The 20,788-nt window shown below is 37.5% G+C and overlaps 1 protein-coding gene across 3 annotated transcripts in view; it reads left to right on the top strand.

Moving 5' to 3' along the window:
* Window positions 1–19,547, top strand: part of GTF2E1 (general transcription factor IIE subunit 1) — a 37,634-nt gene extending 18,087 nt beyond the window's left edge. For all 3 annotated transcript variants that reach the window (XM_059065422.2, XM_067034521.1, XM_067034522.1), the window contains 3 exons: window positions 7,050–7,251; window positions 12,971–13,212; window positions 17,747–19,547. In XM_059065422.2, the coding sequence (XP_058921405.1) occupies window positions 7,050–7,251; window positions 12,971–13,212; window positions 17,747–18,171 (869 nt within the window). In that variant the 3' untranslated portion in view covers window positions 18,172–19,547. The remainder of the gene's footprint in view (window positions 1–7,049; window positions 7,252–12,970; window positions 13,213–17,746) is intronic.
* The last annotated feature ends 1,241 nt before the right edge of the window (window positions 19,548–20,788 follow it).

Below are 20,788 nucleotides of genomic sequence, written 5' to 3'. Positions count from 1 at the left end.
CCTATTATTCATTGTGTATTTTGGAGTGAAGAAGGAAAAACCACAATCCAAGTAATATCTAATTATTTGAGGATTTGACCCATAATGTCCTCTTCCCTTTTCCTCAGTTATGATAAATTTCCAAAGCATTTTCTTCTTGTTAAACTAAGGTGGATAAACATTTTTTTCCAGTTTGGTTTTACCTGTATTTATTCATTGTTCCCTTGACTGAATACTCACATAATTAAAGTGATGAGTAAACAGTTAAGTAGAAAACCCTGGCCAACATAATAGACACCACCTGAATTTTCTTTTTCTGTGTTTAGCAAAGGAAAGTGTTAAGTTTGAATTTTGTTGAACATTACTGTTGTTTTTTCCTTTTGTTCCCAGTCTCTTCTCTCCCCTCCCCCATGTCTCTGATTCCTTTTTATTTTTACATTAATTTTTATTTTTACATTTCTTATTTCAGGAGAAAGTTAAAATTGTATGGCCCTCTTTCCCCTCACTCTCCCTCTTGTTTCCCTCTCATCCCGACAAGTAGGTCTCTATTTCTTTTCTCATTTTGGAGTAATAACTTACCTTCACTAGAAGAGTCCTGAGTCATAGAATTGGGACATTCATATACTACTGCATGGACAACCCTAATATATAGTTTTGAAATATCTATTTTTAAAAGATCTTTTTTCTCCTTATTTTCAATGCCTGGTAATTATCTACATCTGGATATATTTTAATCCTTCTTGCAAACCTGATACATTAAGACTCAGCTGAGTCAATGCCAGGCATGTGATGCACATTTAATGTTAAATAAATTTTTTGTTACAAATCCTCTCCTGTTCCATATTTTTAAAAATTAGTACCTATGTATATACATGGGAAAAGTTTGCTAAATTGTAGCTGGCAGGGATAATAGGAGGTTAGGAAGGGGATGTGTAATTCAGGATGGTATGGTGAATTTACTCTTCTGAATCAGAAAGATTTGTATTTGAATCCAGGCTTAATTTTTGCTTTTAAGCTATGACCTGGTGAACTTAACTTCTCTGAGTCTTTATTCCCTCATATGTTAGATTTGAACAATACTGTTGCACAGACTTGGCTATGATGAATACATGGGAATATTTGTAAAGTAGCTTTTTTAGTTTTTTTTGTATGTGTGTGGTTTATGGGTGTATATGATCAGACATATATGTTATCATTGAACTCTTTTTTTTCTCCTTATCTCATCATCTGTCAAGCTTTGCCTAAAGAATCTTTGTAGCCTTCATTTTCTCTCTGCTGCCACATTCTTTGATATAGCTTGCATGTTCTCCCTTATGTGGCTTCTTGGTCTTATGTGGCAAGGGAAAAATGGTAAAGAGCTCTGAGTTTCAATTCCAGTTTCTTATCTTATTGAATAGTATATTCTGTGCAGTATAGTATAGTCCAGTTTCAAGAAGAGTTGGGATATTTATGATATTGATTACTTAACACCAGCTCTCCACCAGGGGTATGCATTAGATTCCTTGTCTCCAGATACCTTTCATCTCTATTAAACTTTAAGCGTCTTGATGACAGATTCTGTGTCTATATGTGTTACACTACTGCCCCCTCAGTAGAATGGTACCTTGTACAGTGTGTGCTGAGCCCCATTTCCCTTTCAGATTTTGGGGTAATTGATTTGCATTTTTATAATGTTTAGTAAAATTTATAAAAATTCTCCTTGTATGTTAAGCTAGTCTTAAGTCATTTTCCATAAAATGTAGAATTTCTTATTTTTCTTGGACTCTAGGCCTGGCTTTTGACAGGCTGCTTTCTTGTCTACAACTTGTGTTTTTATGATAAACATAAGACTCAGATGTCAGGCTAACTTTTCTTCTTGTAATGTTTGCCGGACATGGTTGTTGTTGGAAGACAGTTCTCCATGGGTCTCTCACATGTTATGTATGTTTTACAAGCAGAGATGCTACTGACTGCCTTTTTTCTAGACTGTATTTTTCAAGGAGGTTTATATAGTGAGCAGCCTTGGAAGATAGAGTTATTGTTTCTCTCCAGAGCAAAAGACAGGTTTGCTTACTATTCAGTATAATAAAAAAGTCTCTCTCCAGGGTGTGTTTACTTAGTGTTCAGCATGGTAAAGGTAGTATCACCCTACAGAGCAAAAGACAAGCATGTTTATGCCCATTATAAAAGGTTTGGGTTCCTAAGCTCAGAGTTTCTTTCCTGGAACATGATCCACTGCATGTACAGTTGTCACCTGGCCATCTTTGTGTTACCCTATGGGAAATGGGACTCAAAACTGGCACAAAACCTGACACTGGTACTGCTATCGCCATGAGTAATAAAGTTCTTTTCTCTAACCTATAAGTCTTGTGTCTGTTTTCAGCATCTATAAAACCGTGGTATGATAATTTGTTAGTTTACGAGTAGGGTAGAATTTCAGACCCGCCACAGTTTTTTTGGTTTTGTTTTGTTTTTTTTGCGGTACGCGGACCTCTCACTGTTGTGGCCTCTCCCGTTGTGGAGCACAGGCTCCAGACGCGCAGGCTCAGCGGCCATGGCTCACGGACCCAGTCGCTCCGCGGCATGTGGGATCTTCCCGGACCGGGGCACAAACCCGCGTCCCCTGCATCGGCAGGCGGACTCTCAACCACTGTGCCACCAGGGAAGCCCCCGCCACAGATTTTGACAATAATATGAAAGCCACTCTTTTCAGAACTGCAAAATGGGCCCTCTACAAGTAATTCTTGTTAAGCCTTAATCTCTATTAAGCCTGGGTCTCTGGAAAGGTACCTAGATGAGGCTAGAACTCAGGTTCCTTATGACTACACTGTGTTTTCTCTTTTCTCCCTATTTTTTTTTAATGAAACTAAATTTATTCAAGTTCAAGGACTATCATTCTGAAATCATCTTTCTATGAAATGATGTTAACAGTGATCTCTTTCTCTCTTTTCCCAAGATGAAAACATTGCTATTTTATACAGTTGAGCTACACTGGCAAGTGTGTTGATTTGTTTACTTAACACTGAAGTTTGGAATGTATGTTATCTTCAAGAGAAAAATGGGATAGTTGGGAGGACATTTCTTTTTAATTGGGTAACATGACAATCTCAATGATAAATAACCTAATAAACTAGGTAATAAAACATAGTATGTTGGATGGTGACATATGTTAAGGAAAAATAAAGAGGACAGGACAGTGTTGAAATTTTAGGTAATGTTGGCTACAGAAGCTCTCACGGAGGTGACTTGAGTAAAGGTCTGAAGTTAGGAGACTAGCCATTTAACTCTCTGGAGGAAAAGCATTCTGGGCAGAGGGAACAGCAAGTACAAAGGCCCTGCAGCAAAGTGTTCCTGGTACAAGACATTGAGGAGGCTGATTTGTAATGCTTTGAAGACATATGATGAGAGGATTATAGCATTGCCCTTTGCTTAGCTATCTTTATTCTTCAACCAGAGCACTTACTTTTATGTTTAGGTACTTTTTCACTTGAGGAATGGGTTTTCTTCCTTTAAAAATAATTTGAAAACTACTAAACTAGCTAATTTGTCTTCTGCAGTATTCTGTAGTTCTCCTTGATGGTCTCTGTAGTGCTCATTTTTCAACAGTCAGTATAAGTCCCACATCTGTGTTTTTCAGTTCAGCAGGTATTTGAGAGCTGTGTTAGACCTTACTTTACAGGCATACCTCTTTTTATTGTGCTTTGCTTTATTGCATTTCACAGATCATTGCATTTTTTACAAATTCAAGTTTGTGGCAACCCTGCGTTGAGCAAGTCTGTTGGTGCCATTTTTCCAGTAGCATTTGCTCATTTTATGTTTCTCTGTCACATTTTGGTAATTCTTGCAATCTTTCAAGCTTTTTTGTTGTCTTTGTTATGGTGATCTGTGGTTAGTGGTCAGTAACATCTTTGACGTTACTACTACAACTTGCTGAAGGCTCAGGTGATGGGTAGCATTTTTTAGCAATAAAGTATTTTCTAATTAAGGTATGTACATTGTTTTCTTAGACCTAATACTGTTGCACACTTAATAGACCACAGTATAGTGTAAACATAACTTTTTCATGTACTGAAAACCAAAAAATTTTTGACTTGCTCTCACTTTATTGCGATATTTGCTTTATTATGGTGATCTGGACCTGCAATATATTTGAGCTATGCCTCTGTATCACTTATGTTTTAACTCCCACATGGATTATTTTCTTTATATTTCTGTTGAAGAGAAGAGACTGAGGCAGGCTGGAATAGTTGGAGAATACCCTAAGATAGCATACAAACTAAAACCTCTCTAGCCAAGGTCTCTATTTACTCTTTGTTACTAAATATAAAGGCTGGCTTTCAGTTCTTGTTGACCTTGAAAATTAGTGCCATACCATTTCCTCCTTGAAACACCATCCTATCCCTCTGGCTGTACCATTTCTATCTCTCAAGGATTCTTCTTTCCTTGGGTTTATACCTTGACTGCCCGTGCTTCTTACTCCTTAATCTCTGGATACTCTGATCTATTTTATGGCTTCAGTTACCATCTATATATGTTGTTGATTCTCATATCAAAATTTCTAGTCTTAAATTCCACTCTTGAGCTCTAAGCAGTTGTAATAAGTTGGCTTCTAACATATCCATTTTGATGGCCAGTGGGCAACATAGATTGAGATATCTAAAGCAAGGTATCTTTATTTATCTTTCTTCAAGAAAGGTATCTTTCTCCCACAACGAAAAACTAAAAACTAACTTGTTCTTCCTCTTTCTTTATTTTGGTAAATAGTATTCTTGATCAGTTAAGGCAGAATATTTATGTTGATGCGCATTAGTCAAAGACCATCATGCCCACAGTGTACAAAACTGGGTTTGTTGATGCTTTCTGCAGCAAGGAAACCTCACACCATAAGAAACCATGTGGTGTCTCAGCAAGACTGCTGAACAAACTTAGAGAATATGAGCTTTTGTTAGATAATATTGGGGAGGATTCAGGGAATTGGTGGGGATTTGCTGTGGATTAGGTACTATCAAGAAGTGAGGGTAATTCTATGATTGGATATCTTAATAAATCTTATCCCAGAGGTGAGAAGACCAGGGTGAGGCTAAAACTGTAATTGGTAAAGAAGTAGCAGTCATTCGTGTTAGCTGGGGTTTTTTTTTGTGTGTGTGTGTGTGGTTGTGCGGAGACCTTGCTTTTGTCTATATTCAGACAGAACTCAGATTGGCTTGGTTTTGCCTCACTTCCATCATGGTCTCAGAGGACCTTTTATCTGATGTTGGTGATCTGTGAGATTCCGTTTGGCAGAAAAGCATCACAGCCTAGCTATGAGTGATAGGTTCCTTCTTAGCTATGAGGGGCTGCTTTTCTCTTTCTCGCTTATTTGAAATAGATGTAAAAGATGAGGTAGCATGTGGATAGCAGGAAGATGGATTAAGAATGTTTAGACAGGGTATATGAACAAAGAATTTACTTGTGATTGGTTGTTTATGTGTGAGAGGCAATAAAGAAACTTATTCTGTTTGAAATATATCAGTAGAATCTAGTGTTAATGTTGAAGCAGAGATGTCTAGTTTGTTTATTCCTTACTAGGGAAAGAGGGATTGGGGGTGGGGTTATGTGTCAGTCATATATTGGGCTATTTAAAACTAAATGTTTGCATACTTATTATGTGCCAGACACTAAGTGCTTGTGTGATCTCTTTTAGTCTCTTGGGTTAATTGGATTAGAAAGGAAGTATGCATATCCCTGGCATTGGGAATAAGGACCGAACTGGAGATCCAAGTGGGGCTAGTGGTTTTAAGTAATATTTAAGAGTGTGACTTTCATCATAATAGATTGGGTTTGAATCCTGCCATCACCTCCCAATTAGTAGTGATCAGATCTTGAGCAAGTTACTCAACCCCTTAGAACCTCTGTATTTTACAGATTTAAATGGGCAACAATAATAATACCGTCTTCAGATGACTGGAGATACTTGGTACTTAGTAAGCACTTGGTATACAATAGCTGCTTTTATTACTTTTCTCTTATTGGCTATGTGCCTTTGGACAAATCACAAAACTCAGATTCTCAGTTCTGACATCATTTTACAGGATTGGTATAGGGATCAAAAAGTGTAAATTGAAGCGCTTTAGAAAGAAAGCACTTATACAAATAAAATAAATGTTAATGTCTAGTATATTGTCTCTCAAGTGTTTGAATTTACTTGACAAGTAAAGGACTGTGGTAGGGTTATGATGTTTTTGGATCAAGTTATACAGGTTCTTGAATGTTGGGATGAGAAATTTAGATTTGATGCTGTGGACTTTAGAAGTTAGCCATCAGATAGACTTTAGAGTAGGGGGATGAGATGATTCAAATGATGGCCTAGGAAACTTGGAATTGGAGAGGGAGAGCCTAAAGGTTCAAAGACCAGATTTAGGAAGCTAAATTTCAGGCTAAGTAATGGTGGCCCAGATTAGTGAAATAATAGTAGAAGTGAAAAATCTGTCATGTTTCTCAGGAATTACTACAATTTAATTATAAGTTGAAAGTGAAGGCTGTAGAAATAACAGTAAAGGCTTCTTGAAATTTAATTTTGGAAATGGATTGGTTAAAGTTATTTAGATGTAAATAGTTAATAATTTTGAAGAAATAACCTTGTTACAATGTACAGAATGACTAGAGACTTTTGGTTTTAGGTATTTATTTTGGCTTTCCCCATGACAGACTCAAATGTGTACTGTGCAAAAAGAAAACTGTTGGAAAAGGATACAGGTTTCAGTGGTAAGCTGTAACGAATTTGATTTTAGGTTAAAATACGTATAGGTATGTTAGAAATGTTGTGATTAAAATCTGTTTGCTGTGCTGCAGTTAGGGGTGAAATTACTTTGAAATGCGTCAAAAAATGATAGATGGATAGATACGTGATCAATCAAATATAGAAAAATGTTAATTGTAGAATCTCAGTGGTGGGCGCATGGATGTTCACTGTAATCTTCTTTAATCTTTTCCATGTTTTTGAAAGTTTTAATAATAAAATGTTGGAGGGAGAGTGGAGATATAAACTGTTTGCTAAAGGCTAGTCTTGAGAATTTCTCTTCCCTGACCTGAGACTTTTGTTTTCTCTATAGGAACTTTCCGCTGTACTTTTTGCCATACAGAGGTAGAAGAAGATGAATCAGCAATGCCCAAAAAAGATGCACGCACACTTTTGGCAAGGTTTAATGAACAAATTGAGCCCATTTATGCTTTGCTTCGAGAGACAGAGGATGTGAACTTGGCCTATGAAATACTTGAGCCAGAACCCACAGAAATACCAGCCCTGAAACAGAGGTGAGTGTAGGCCCTGTGCTCTTACCAAGAACACTTTTAAGCTTGCCCTTGTTTTAACTACGTGTACTTTGGAGAGCAGGATTGGGTAAGTAATTTACCAGGAGACTAAAAACTATAAGATTATGTGGATTCTAAGCTCTGCCACACGTCGTATTAACTTGTGCCTGTGATGAAATTTGTTTGTACTGAATGCAGAACAGTGTGGGCCCTAGGCAAAAATCTTTAAATAGTCAGGTTTGACTTTTAAGTACTCAATCTGCTTGGGTCTACTGCAACTCAGCCAATTGTTAGTTAGTCCTAAATTGGTTGTGCCTTTTGGGGATATCTGAATTTTCCTAGTCAAGTTCTGAAGGCTGAAGTTCTTTAAGGAATACAGCTTTCACTTTTTTTGTATGTTTGTTTTTGAAGTTTTTAACCACACATTTCTTGCCTTCCTTAATTTTCAATGCAACTTTCTTGAAAGTGAAGTATAGTGGGTGTTACCTATGGGTTAATACTTCTTACTGTGGCTCCCTATTTTTGTCAGTGTACCCTCCTAATTTTTGAATTGCAGAGGCAGCCTTAATTTTGCCATGCCATAAAAAGTGGTTTTTCTTCTTTGAAAAGTATAAATGAGAATTGAGGTCAGGGAATACTCTCCTATTCTTCCCTTTTTCTTTCTTCTTCCCAGTTTCAAGCTGAGGGCTTAGAGTTTATACCCATCTACTCCCTTCCATAGAACACAATAGTCCAGGTTGTAACTGGTAGATTTTGGGAGCACTCTTAGTATTTTGTGTCCTCTGGTACTGATGTTGCAGAAAAGCCAGTTCTGGGCAGTCCTGAGAAAATTGAGTTTCTTTTTGGTGGTTAAAAACAATCCAGTTATACAGAAGGTTTTGTATCTGTACAAGTTATTGTGAATTTTCTTTTCTAGCATCTGTGTCAGTTAGGATACCTTTATCTGTGATAACAGAAAACCAACAAGAAGTAGCTTGAACAGTAAGAAAAACTTCCTAGCATGACCAGAAGTCCTTAGGTAGCACAACTGAGAATTAATTCCACAGCTCAGTTACATCTTCAAGGATCTAGATTTGTTCCATACTTACTCTGCTGAACTTGGCCTGTTGGTTTTCCTCTTGGCACCACCAGGGGAGCTAGCCTAAGATGGTCATGTCTTTCTAAGTATCATATTTAGATGAAAATGTTCAAGCACAGAAAATGGGACCATCCCTTCCTTGTGTCCTATTTTAAGATGGAAAAAACTTTCTCAGAGGGCCACCTTCATCCTACTTTATCCCCCAGTGTCTTGCTGACCAGAATTGCTTTATATGCTTATTTCTAAACCAGCATCTCACAGAGGAAATGAGATCACATAATTGGTACTTGGACTGCTTAAGGTTTACCTCCTAGGACTGAGGAAGGTTCCAGAGTCCTTTGGAGCAAATACCCATCAGTACTTGAATAAAATCAATAAGCAAAGGAGAGGAGCCATAATTATAGGCAACTAATATCATCCACATTACAGATAGCCTTAAATTTTTCTTACTGGTCTTTGGTCTCTTATCAAGAATTTATTTGTTATATCTTTTTGTGCATTTAAATAATACTGTAACCCTGTCACAGAAGCCTGTGAGGGAAATTGATTTTTACAAAAATACATACCTTTCTAAGCTTATGGGTTATTTCATATTGAAGTGTGTTTAGACATTTTCTCTGATTGCTTTCTATACAATATAATACTATTTATGAATTATATTTGTGTTTCCTCTTCTAACTATAGCTATCTTCTTGTTTATTAAGATCCTTCCCCTCTACAGTAGCATTCATTCACCACCACCACTGGCATTCTACCTCTGTTGTTCCACACCTAGCACGGTCCACCTCCCATTCCAGGATCTTCATTTAGGTTATCCCTCACTCCATGCTGGAGATAAGTCTGAGCCAGAAGCCCAACAGCAGCTCACTATATCAAATCACCTGCTTCTCATTAGGTAGGCATGATGATGACTCAAAGGATGAAGAAGAATCAGGAAATACAGGAAGTAAACTAATCAGGAAAGAGGCTATTCAACAGCTTTGTCACTAAGAAGAAAGGGGAAAATGGAGGCAGGCAAGAAAGATAGAATGGTGTCCCTGGACTTCCAGCCAGAACAAAAACTGCTTGTATGTGGTCAGGAAAAAGACCAGTAGAGCTAGATTTGAAGGTGTTACCCTGGCTGAGATAGCCTCACCAAGCATTTGACAAGCTCCACCACTTGGATATAACATCCTGAAAGTGGTATTGATTTAGCCTTTCTGTACTATAGGATCCATTGCAGAGCACAACAGTCCTGTAGTAGCCATCCTGCCCCAGTACAAGAAAAGAAAATCATCAATAGAGTTGTATGGGGGCTCATAGACAATAGTAATTCATTAATTTTTTAAAAAGCAGCATGATTGTTTGGTTACTGATATGTAACCAATTAAATTCCCTAGAACAGGAACCAGAGGCTGCCGCTTCAGGTCTGTCAGTAGATTTAACCCAAGAGCTGATGGACAGTTCCAGCCTTTCAGCAAATCAACCCACTGGTGATATTTAAAGTCTTCCTATTCTTCTTAAATGGAATTTCTTGCCAGTAACCTCTCCTTTTCCATCATCTCTTATTTAGCACTCACCTTAAAGATCTTTAAAATTTTATTTATTTTTGAAATAATGTTCTTCCCTCACCCCTGAGTAAGAGTTATATCTTTTTAAAATTCTAAAATTTCTTAAATAATGTAAAAAGATTCAAAACTAAATTGTTACCTTTGTCATCCTTAAGTGAAATGTACACATTCTCTCCATAGAAGAAATTTAAATATGCAGAAGGAGTGAACTCTGGTGTCTCTCATCCAAATTTTCTTTAGTGTCACATTTGCTGATGATTTAATTTGACTGTGTATGTGGTGAAGGTAGAAATAAAATCTGTGTAGTCAACTCTCCATGGTAAAAATTATCTTAAAAAAATTCTTCCAAATTTAAAAATTTGTTTAACTTGTGGTGAGATCTCTTCTGCCTCAGGGAATTCCCTGGTGGTCCAGTAGTTAGACTTTGCTTTTTCTGCCGAGGGTGCAGGTTCGATCCCTGGTCGGGAAACTAAGATCCTGCAGGCCACATGGTGCAGCCAAAAAAAAACAAAACAAAACTCTCCTGCCTCAAACTGGAATAAAACCAATCTTGAGTTTCTGTAATGGAATACTGAAAACAAAAGACTTTAAAAATAGTCTCATGCTAACATTTATTTGAATTGTCTTGTTCTTTTTCTCTATTCTTATTCTTCTCTACTGAAAGTCCTGAACACTTGCTAACCTTTGGAAGATAGTCTTCAGAGGTAATGTTAAATATACAGCATAGATGAAAACTATGTGTTCAAGATGATATAGAGAAACAATCGCTTCAGAAAGAGTGAGTGAATCATTTAAGATTCTGGGTGAAGGAGAGATGAATAAGGACAGGAAGTAGTTGTCCAGGTCAGAACTAGAGAAACATTGAGTGGGTGGAGAGAGACAGAAAAGGCATCTGGCTAGCTTAGGGAGACACATGTGGGCACAGACAGGCATACAAGACAGGCTTAGCACTACAAGATAAGAATGTTAGCTGAAGATAGAGGAGACATTAAAAGGATTCAATGAGACAACTGGGTGAGAGAGGAGAGACTAAAATGTAGAGTGAGCACAGAAACATGAAAACACAGATCAGGCCAAGAGAGAAAGGAAAACTGAATGTTTGAGGGAAAGCAAAAATCAAAAAGACAACTTAAACCAGACTAAGCACAGTCATATTATAGTGAAGCCTTTTATAAGACAACATGGAAGATAAAAAAGGAATGACTAGGGACAGATATGGATTAAATTGAGACAAATGTAGTAAATAATGCAAAAAGTAACATTAGATGAATGCAGAAAGGAATAAAAGGTAGAGAGAAACCAGTTATTTCCAGCTGTAGCATAAAACTTTAAAATATAGTAAGACAAATAGATTAGGTACAGAGAGATGGCCTTGTAGGCCTAGACTCAGAGTGGGCCAGCAAATAACTGATGAAAAATCTATAGGAAAGAATGATTTACAAAGCAGCCCTGGCACAGCTAAAGGCGGTAGTTACAAGGCATGGATTAAGTGACCATATCAGCATGGTTTGTACAACTAGAGGGGGTGCATTTTTTTGATAGAGAAAGTGGCAGTGGGTCTGTAGATATCCAGAGGCAGAACAGGAGGGAGGGATGGAATGAACCCACGATTACCTCCAGAGGTTGGTCAGAAACACAGTATTCTCAGGGAGAGATGTAATGGGCCAGTCAGATACATGGATAGTAGTATACATCAGAGAAATCTCAACTAAACATGAGACAAAACTCAAGTAGATGTGAGTGGGCCCAGGAAGAAATGAGGAGCAATGGAGTAAGCAGATATGAAGTAGGACCAAAGAGAACAAAAAACAGTGAATGGCTTCTGAGAGAGAGAATTGATACAGAACTTAAAGACAAATGAAGAAGTATTGCTTAGGCTCAGAATGAGACAGCTCACTACACAGGAGACAGTCCAGGATTCATGGAAAAGATTTAGGAAAAATGGCAGAGAGGTAAAGGAGAAACATAGGGCCAAGAGAATCAGTCAGCAGACACAGAAAGGAACACAGCAAAAGGAATGGAGAAAGATACAGAGCAGGTACTAAGTAAGCAGGTAGTTCATGAAATATGAAGATAGTTTGTGCAATAAAAGAGCTGTCTAAACAGAAAGGGAGAGACAGTCATGCCTAGAAGTTGATGCAGAAAAGCATCAGCAGGCAAAGAAAGACAAGGTGTGAGCTTAGACACACAGAAAATCAGGTATATTCAAAAGAATGTGGAGCACATTGAAAGTGAAACAATCAGATAAAATGGGGAGCAACAGAAAGGCTGAAAACTCATAGAGATGAGGAAACGTTAAGTGACTAGAGAAAGATAAGGAATGATCCAACCTGGAACAGACTAAAAAGATCATGGGTAGTAGAAGTAAAAGGCAAAACAAAATAGACTCAGAAATAGATCATGGTTGCTGTGGGGTAGAAATAATGGTTGGGCCTGGATATGGAGAGTCAGCATAGGTGCAGAGATGAACAGATACAACTTGAAAAGAAGCTGATCTCTGCATAATGATTTGCCTTATTTGGTGAGTCTCAGAATATTAATCCTGAGTTGAAGTCTGGCTTTGTAGAATACTATTCTAGCTTCTCAGCACACAAAAGAAAGGGAAAAGCCCACAGAACTACTTTGAATTCTTCTGGGTTGAGCTGAGAGCATGCTTTTTAAAATATAACATGTGTTTTGTTTTGTTTGGGGTTTTTGTTTTGTTTTTAAACAAAATACTCATCAAAGATGTTACTGGGAGAGATTTTTGCCAGACTAGTGTCTTTAAGTGGATTATGTCACTATTTCATTCTCCCCTCTCTCTAAGTAGACTTATTTAAACATCTTAATCTGTACAACCTCAATCATTTATATACACCAGAGGGTTCAGTGTTTGAGAAACTTAAATATAAGGATGATATGTTGTTCTAACCAATGTAACTTTCACCCAGGGGTATAAGAGCAGATTTTCCACAATTATGAAAGCATGTGTGCATGATTGCTAGATAGAATTTATATGTAATTCTTCAGTAACTACTTCCCCAGCTGCCCTTCTTTTCTAGCACCAAGACTTCAAGTTTTTTTCTTCCCTTCCTCCTCTAATCTTGTTATATAGCAAGGACCGTGCAGCAACTGCTGCTGCAGCTGCTGGCCTGGCAGGTGGGCACCACCGGGAAGCATGGGCCACCAAGGGTCCCTCTTATGAGGACTTATACACTCAGAATGTTGTCATTAACATGGATGACCAAGAAGATCTTCAGCGAGCCTCACTGGAGGGGAAATCTGCCAAAGAGAGACCTATTTGGTTAAGAGAGAGCACTGTCCAAGGAGCATATAGTTCTGAAGAGATGAAGGAAGGTAAGAGTAGAAGAAGTAAGATGAACATGTCTTGCGTATGGTAGAAAATGAACTTGACTTAGGATATCACCTGGGCAAATCTTAGTTTTATTGGAAACCGACTGTGTCTGTTTTATAAAACAATTGCATTATAGCAGGAAGTAAATTGAGCAATAAGCATTAAAACCAACCAGTATACTTATATTAAACTTCAACTTAGTTGAAAAACCAGACAGCTTTTAAAATTTCCATTTTAGATTTGAGAAATTGTCATTTCTTTATGTTAATTTCTTGAAAAAGTACTCTTGTGTTCAAAATGGCCAAATTCATTTTTTCTTTAATCTTCTGTTGCCCTAACTTGCATGCATTTTTGTTTCTTTGAATTAGGAACCATAACTATATACTAGTCCAAACTTTTTGTGTTGTCTCCTCATAAATACCAAGGAGATGTGCTACTTGAAATATATAAAAAGATACCAAATGAGTAAAGACAAGGATTCTCAGCATCCAAGAAGATTGGCAAAACTTTATACTAGAAGATTTTGGAAATCTCTGTGAGCCCTGAAGGGTTAAGAATTATATAATAATCAGAAGCTTGAGAACTACACGATTTTACTTTTTAAATTTTAGTCTTGAATTACTGATTCAGAGACTTTCAGTGATGATAGTTTAGGACTAGGTAGAAAATGGGAGACTAAAACTGGATAAGTATTGCTCAGAAACTGGGAAACAGAGGTGAAAGAGGGAGTCTGTACCTCTGGTTAGATTTCATCAGCATTAGAACCTGCCCACCCCTATTCCTAGGTTATGTATCATCACTAACATATCACTTGAGTTTGTTTCTTTAATACTAAAGAATCAGTAATTTAAAACCACTTGTTTTTTTGACTTTTTTTCTAACCTCTTTTCCCTTCATAATTAGCATTTCTTTACTGTATATGCTAAGAATTGTAAAAGTAGTGTGGAGTTGGGTAGTCATGGTAAAAGCAGATGTGTGACTCTCTTTGGTGTTTTAATTCCAACCAGAAAAAAGTTTTCCTTGGCAATCATACTTTACTCTCCCTCCTTCCCACTGATTACCTTGGCTATGAGGTTTAGTTATTTTGGTGCGTATTGGTTTAGATTACATAGTAGTTAGGCTGTCAACTGTTTAATAGGTTCGTTTTCCCCAACTTGGCTTCTTGCCTGTTCTTGAAGCAACCAAGCCTTTTTTTCTGTGAACTTAGGAACAGAGTCGAATGAAATAAAACTATTGTTAGCAAGTATTGTATACAGTTAGGCTCATATGTTTAACAGTCAATGTTTATAATTCCTATTACAACTTGAATTATAATTCCTAGTACAACTTGAATCATAAGGGCTTTAAATAAGTCATCTAGTCTACCCTGTTGCCTTTTGTGAATATTTCCTTCTGTGTATAAAATAGGATATTCTTTTATGTCTAAATTTGGCTTCGTTAGGTTTTATTATAGTTGAATAGGCTCTATCCAGTGAATGTGTGAAGTGAGTCCTATTTGTCCTACACTTAATTTTCCTCAGAGTTCAAGTTATTTTAACATGCTTCAGAATTTTATAGACTTCAATCATGTCCTTATTACTCTACTGAAAGTTCTAATTCCTTTTGATTCTACTTTCCTTACAAAGGGTTCTCTTCCCCCAAGCCATCTCCACCTACAGTTTTTGTCTTATTTTAATTATCTTTTTCTGGACCATCTCCAATTGTAATATACTTTACTTGAGACCTAGTGACCAGAGCAATACATGTTATTTATGCATGAATTTATCATTAATTATTTGAGTTTTATCTCAAATATCCTTCTAGTTTTTTTTTTTTTTTTTTTTTTTTTTTTTTTTTTTTTTTTTGCGGTACGCGGGCCTCTCACCGTTGTGGCCTCTCCCGTTGCGGAGCACAGGCTCCGGACGCGCAGGCTCAGCGGCCATAGCTCACGGGCCCAGCCGCTCCGCGGCATGTGGGATCTTCCCAGACCGGGGCACGAACCCGTGTCCCCTGCATCGGCAGGCGGACTCTCAACCACTGCGCCACCAGGGAAGCCCCCTTCTAGTTTTTACATGACCGTTTTTTGCTTTGCTTCTGGAAGCATATTAAGAGCAACAACTTTAGAATTATGTGCAGAGATATTTTTCAGACCCTCTTCTGCCCTTTATTTGATAGCTTGGATAGGTTTTTTAGTATATTTTATTTTTCTATAGGCAGATTTTCTTAAACTTGCCAATATTGAAATAGATCTGCCACTTTTCTGCCCACTTATACAGCCTTCAACTCTTCCTATATTTTTTTGCTATCAGTTTGGCCTTTAAGAACCCAGAATTGCTTAGCATCATCAGTGAACTTGACAGTTTCCCAGGACATATCTTCATAATTTATAACTCTATTAAATGTTCCTAGAACTAGTGTTTCTACCTTACCATCTAGAGATTTGTTCGTTTATCTTTATTTTTTGTTTTCTGTCGTCATCTGTAACAGAATAATTCCTTTTTTGGCTAAATCTCTCAAGAACCTTGTTAGAAATCTTTTAGATATGACTTCATTTAGTTTACAAAACTAAATTGCTTTTCCTCTAATTTTATATTTACTTTAAACGTTATTCAAAATACTATGTTGGTAATATTAAGGTATTTGGAAAATTCTTTTAGAAGTGTGTAAGTCTTAGAGACTTGCATACATTCCTTGTCTTTTTTTCCTTTTGAAATACTGCATTGGTAATAAGGGCTCTAAGGAGGAGGTTCAGCCTTTGGCACTATTTTAAAATGGTTAAGTTTGATTTTAACCCTCATTTTTACATCCATGTTATCAAAAGCCTGTTTTCTCTGATCTAAACTTTTAACTTCTCAATTCCTATTTCCCTTTCTCTCTCTTACGTGCCCAATATCTTATATCAGGAGTTCTATACTTTCTAAAATGTCCAGGGTTACAACTAATTCATTCTAATATGTTAATGAGAAGATGCTTTCACGTCATCCATGGCCAGAATTGGTCATTTCTGGGTCTTCTCTTGAGAACAAGTAACACTAATCTAAGTGCCAGGCCTTCACAAATATTCACGTAATACCCACAATAATCCAGTGAGGTAGATACTGTTTTTCCCCCTTTTTGTACTTGAGAAAATTGAAGCAGAAAAAGATGAAGTAACTTGGCCAAAATCATACAGCTAATAAGTATTAAGAGTCAGGATTTGAATCAAGGAGTCAGGTTTCAATCAACTTTTAAATTCTTTTATGTATTTAAATGGCATTATATTTTATATAATTTTCAGAATACAAATGTTTTTCTTAAATTCTTCATCTGTAATATGTACACAAAATTATAGGAGGTGTGTGGTGGGAGAAGTTCCATTTCTGATACTAGATTCCTAGATAAACAGTTCAAAGTACACTTAATTTGCTTCAGGAAAATAAAACTGCCATTTATTTACTCATTCATCAAATATTTATTCAGTGCCTAACAAGCAATAGACACTATTCTGGGTGCATGGGATATATCACTGAATAAAAAAGGTAAATATCTGTTGTGGAGAACCTACAACTGTGGAAAGTAGGTGACAAAGACAATAGACATAAATTATTATGTTAGAAAATAAATGCTATGGGGAAGAAAATAGAGCATTGGGAATATAGAGGTAGGGATGAATTGAAAGAAGGTGAAATCTGAGTGAAGACATGAAAGATGCAAGGGGGTATGGATACCTAGAGGAAAAATATCCCAGGCAAAGGAAATTGGCAGTGCAAAGGCCCTGAGGTAGGAGTGTGTGTGTGTGGTGTGTACAGGGAATACCATGGAGGCCACTGTGACAAAAGCAGAATGATCAAGGGATAAGAGAAGGGATACGTAGGTGGGCAGGAGGAGTTCAGATGATGTAGGACTTTATATGCCATTGTAAGGCCTTTGGCTTTTACTTTGAGCAAGATGAGGAGCCGTATTTTGATGTCCTATTATGCCAGCTACAAAATTGATCCTTCATAGACATTATTTCATGTTCTTATCCAGAGCCCTAGAAGACAGATGCTTTTATTATCCTATCTTACAGAAAAAGGTACCAAAGTTTCAAGACTAAATAACTTGCCTAAAGTGTTACAGCTTGCATGTGGAAGAACCAGGATTCAGATCCAAGCCATATATTTCTTAAAACCCATGTACAGTTGACCCTTGAACAGTGCAGGGATTAATCTGAGTATAACTTAAATTCATGGTTTCTCCACCTCCATGGATTCAACCAACCATGTATCATGTAGTACTGTAGTATTTACTATTGGAAAAAAAAAAATCCATGTATACGTGGACCTGCACAGTTCAAACCCACATTGTTCAAGGGTCAACTGTACTTAACCATTATGCTACTTAAGTTCCAGTTTGTGAGAAACATTTTGAATATCTTATGGACAGTAGCTCAAAAAATGGAACCAATGAAGTCTGCGTTATTTTATAATATTATCCTATATTTAAATATAATATATTAAAATATTATATACTTTGTTAGTTATAAAGGAATGCCTTTTATATTTAAGGGTATTGACTTTCTGTTTTTTTTCCTTCCAGGTGGCTTAGATATAGACTCGTTTCAGGAGCGTGAGGAAGGCCGTGCGGGGCCAGATGATAATGAGGAGGTCATGCGAGCACTGCTCATTCATGAGAAGAAGACCCCCTCCACCACAGCAGGCTCAGTGGGGGCAGCTGCTCCTGTGACCACTGCCAATGGCAGTGATTCTGAGAGTGAGACCAGTGAGTCAGATGATGACTCTCCACCCTGTGCTACAGCTGTGGCTGCACATCATGGGGAAGAGGATGAGGAGGATGATGAATTTGAGGAAGTAGCAGATGACCCCATTGTCATGGTGGCAGGCCGTCCATTCTCCTACAGCGAAGTGAGCCAGAAGCCAGAGCTGGTGGCCCAAATGACACCAGATGAAAAGGAAGCATACATAGCAATGGGACAACGCATGTTTGAGGACCTCTTTGAGTGAGCTTTCCCTACCTTTTCCTCCTTTCTGTAATGTGCATTTCAAAAAGACATTCCCTACCTTTGAAGAAAAGTGTTCAGTGGCCTTCTGCCTCTCGATGTAAATCAACTGTTAATCTTGTGCAAAGAGTAATGGGAGAGAAGAAAGTTTGATTTTTATGCCAGAAACTTCCCCACGAGGTAGGTTGGCTATAAGCATACCCTTTCCTATTACTACAGTATTAATATTTTGCTGTATTTCCTTATCTCATCTTTTTCCTTTCCCTTTGAAGACACATTTATCTACCTTCTGAAATGAGTGAGAGAAGTCTAAAGGTAAATTCTTCATGTCTGCCTGTAGAAGCCCACTTTGATAGGTTACAGTAGTTCATTGATCACATCCTTTTTATTTATTCTGACCAAGCATTCCAAACAGCTCCTGATATTGCTGCCAACCAAGCAGCTTGTCCACAGGCAAATCATTGATGAAGGAAAAAAAAAAATCTTAAAGCTTCATATTGCTTCACATTTTATGATGGAGTCAATATGTAAGGGGAGGTGGGAGTGTGTGTGGAAGGATGGTTATGTGTAAATCTCATGATTAATATCTAAACCAAAATTGGTGTCTTTAGAACTGACTTGACTGACAGATATTACTGTTGTGCTAATGCCTTTTGGTTTGTTTGTTGGATAATAGAAAACAGAAAGTGTGTTTGGTAAGCCCTTAGGAAGAAATTAGAGAAAAAACATGAATTTAGGATAAAGAGTCCATGTAAAGGGTTGAAGAGTGGAGAGCATTGGGAATAGTACCTTTTAACATTGTCTGAGTTTGTGCTGATTTGGAAATCCTTTATATAAAGCTGAGACTGGTCCCCTTCTTTTTCAGTTCTTCCACAGTACTATAAATTGTTTAAAGGGGCCATTCCAGCAGAAATCAGCATATAACAATTGATTACTCCTCTCTCTTTTTTTTTTTTCCTCTCAACATTATTGAAGGCCTTGTCTCTTTTGATTCTTGTCAGGCATGGTATTTTAGAGTGCATCCAGTATATCACTGAGCATTGTAACCTCAAGGAAAATACTTTATTTTTGGTTCTGATATGTAGCATGGTATTATTCCTTAAGGCAGAACTTTAAAGAACTTTCATACAAGGGTCTACAACAATTGTATTTTTTCTAATATTTTCTCTTCCATTGTCATTTTAAGTATTTATCATTTTATAGTACATGTGTAAAGTTGAGATAGATTTTAAACATCTGAGCCTTGTATAAAGTAATGATTCATTTACCTGAGTTGTATTATGACTGAATATTGACAATAAATCTATTTTATACTTACTGAAATTTGTTAATGTAGCTCTGTAACATCTTTACATAATTAAAATGAATACTCTTCCCATTAAAAAAAAAATGTTTCAGATTTTTTTCTCTTATTGGTCATGTTTCAAATAATAGATGCAATTTTATGTAGTCTAAACTTTTTCTGGCAATAAGTTGCCTTAAGAACGACTTTATGGGAGGAGGTTCAAGATGGCAGAAGAGTAAGGCGCAGAGATCACCTTCCTCCCCACAAATACATCAGAAATACATCTACGTGTGGAACAACTCCTACAGAACACCTACTGAACACTGGCAGAAGACCTCAGACCTCCCAAAAGGCAAGAAACTCCCCAGGTACCTAGAAAGGGTAAAAGAAAAAACAGAGACAAAGAATAGGGATGGGGCCTGCACCAATGGGAGGGAGCTGTGAAGGAGGAAAGGTTTCCACACACTAGGAAGCCCCTTCGCGGGCGGAGACTGCAGGTGGCAGATGGGGGAGCTTCAGAGCCACAGAGGAGAGCACAGCCACAGGGGTGCGGAGGGCAAAGTGGAGAGATTTCCGCACAGAGTATCGGTGCCAACCATCACACACCAGCCCAAGAGGCTTGTCTGTTCACCCTCTAGGGTGGGCGGGGTCTGGGAGCTGAGGCTCGGGCTTCAGTCGAATCCCAGGGAAAGGACTGGGGTTGGCTGCGTGAACACAGCCTGAAGGGGGCTAGTGCAACACAGCTAACACACTACTTAAATACAAAGAACAAATATTAAAGGCAGCAAGGGCAAAACACAAATAACACATAAGGGAATCCCCATAAGGTTAACAGCTGATCTTTCAGCAGAAACTCTGCAAGCCAGAAGGGAGTGCAGGACATATTTAAAGTGATGAACGAGAAAAACCTACAACCAAGATTACTTTACCCAGCAAGGATCTCATTCAGATTTGATGGAGAAATTAAAACCTTTACAGACAAGCAAAAGTTAAGAGAATTCACCACCACCAGACCAGCTTTACAACAAATGCTAAAGGAACTTCTCTAGGCGGGAAACACAAGAGAAGGAAAAGACCTACAAAAATAAACCCCAAACAATTAAGAAAATGGTAATAGAAACATACATATAGATAACTAACTTAAATGTAAATGGATTAAGTGCTCCAACCAAAAGACATAGATTGGCTGAATGGATACAAAAACAAGACCTGTGTATATGCTGTCTACAACAGACCCACTTCAGACCTAGGGACAAATACAGACAAAATTAAGGGATGGAAAGCGATATTCCATGCAGATGGAAATCAGAAGAAAGCTGGAGTCGCAATTCTCGTA

The sequence above is a fragment of the Kogia breviceps genome, chromosome 5 (genome assembly GCF_026419965.1).
Source record: "Kogia breviceps isolate mKogBre1 chromosome 5, mKogBre1 haplotype 1, whole genome shotgun sequence".
In the NCBI taxonomy this organism is placed as follows: domain Eukaryota; kingdom Metazoa; phylum Chordata; class Mammalia; order Artiodactyla; family Physeteridae; genus Kogia; species Kogia breviceps.
The sequence above is the reverse complement of the archived record's forward strand: the minus strand, read 5'-3'. Positions and strand labels throughout refer to the sequence as shown.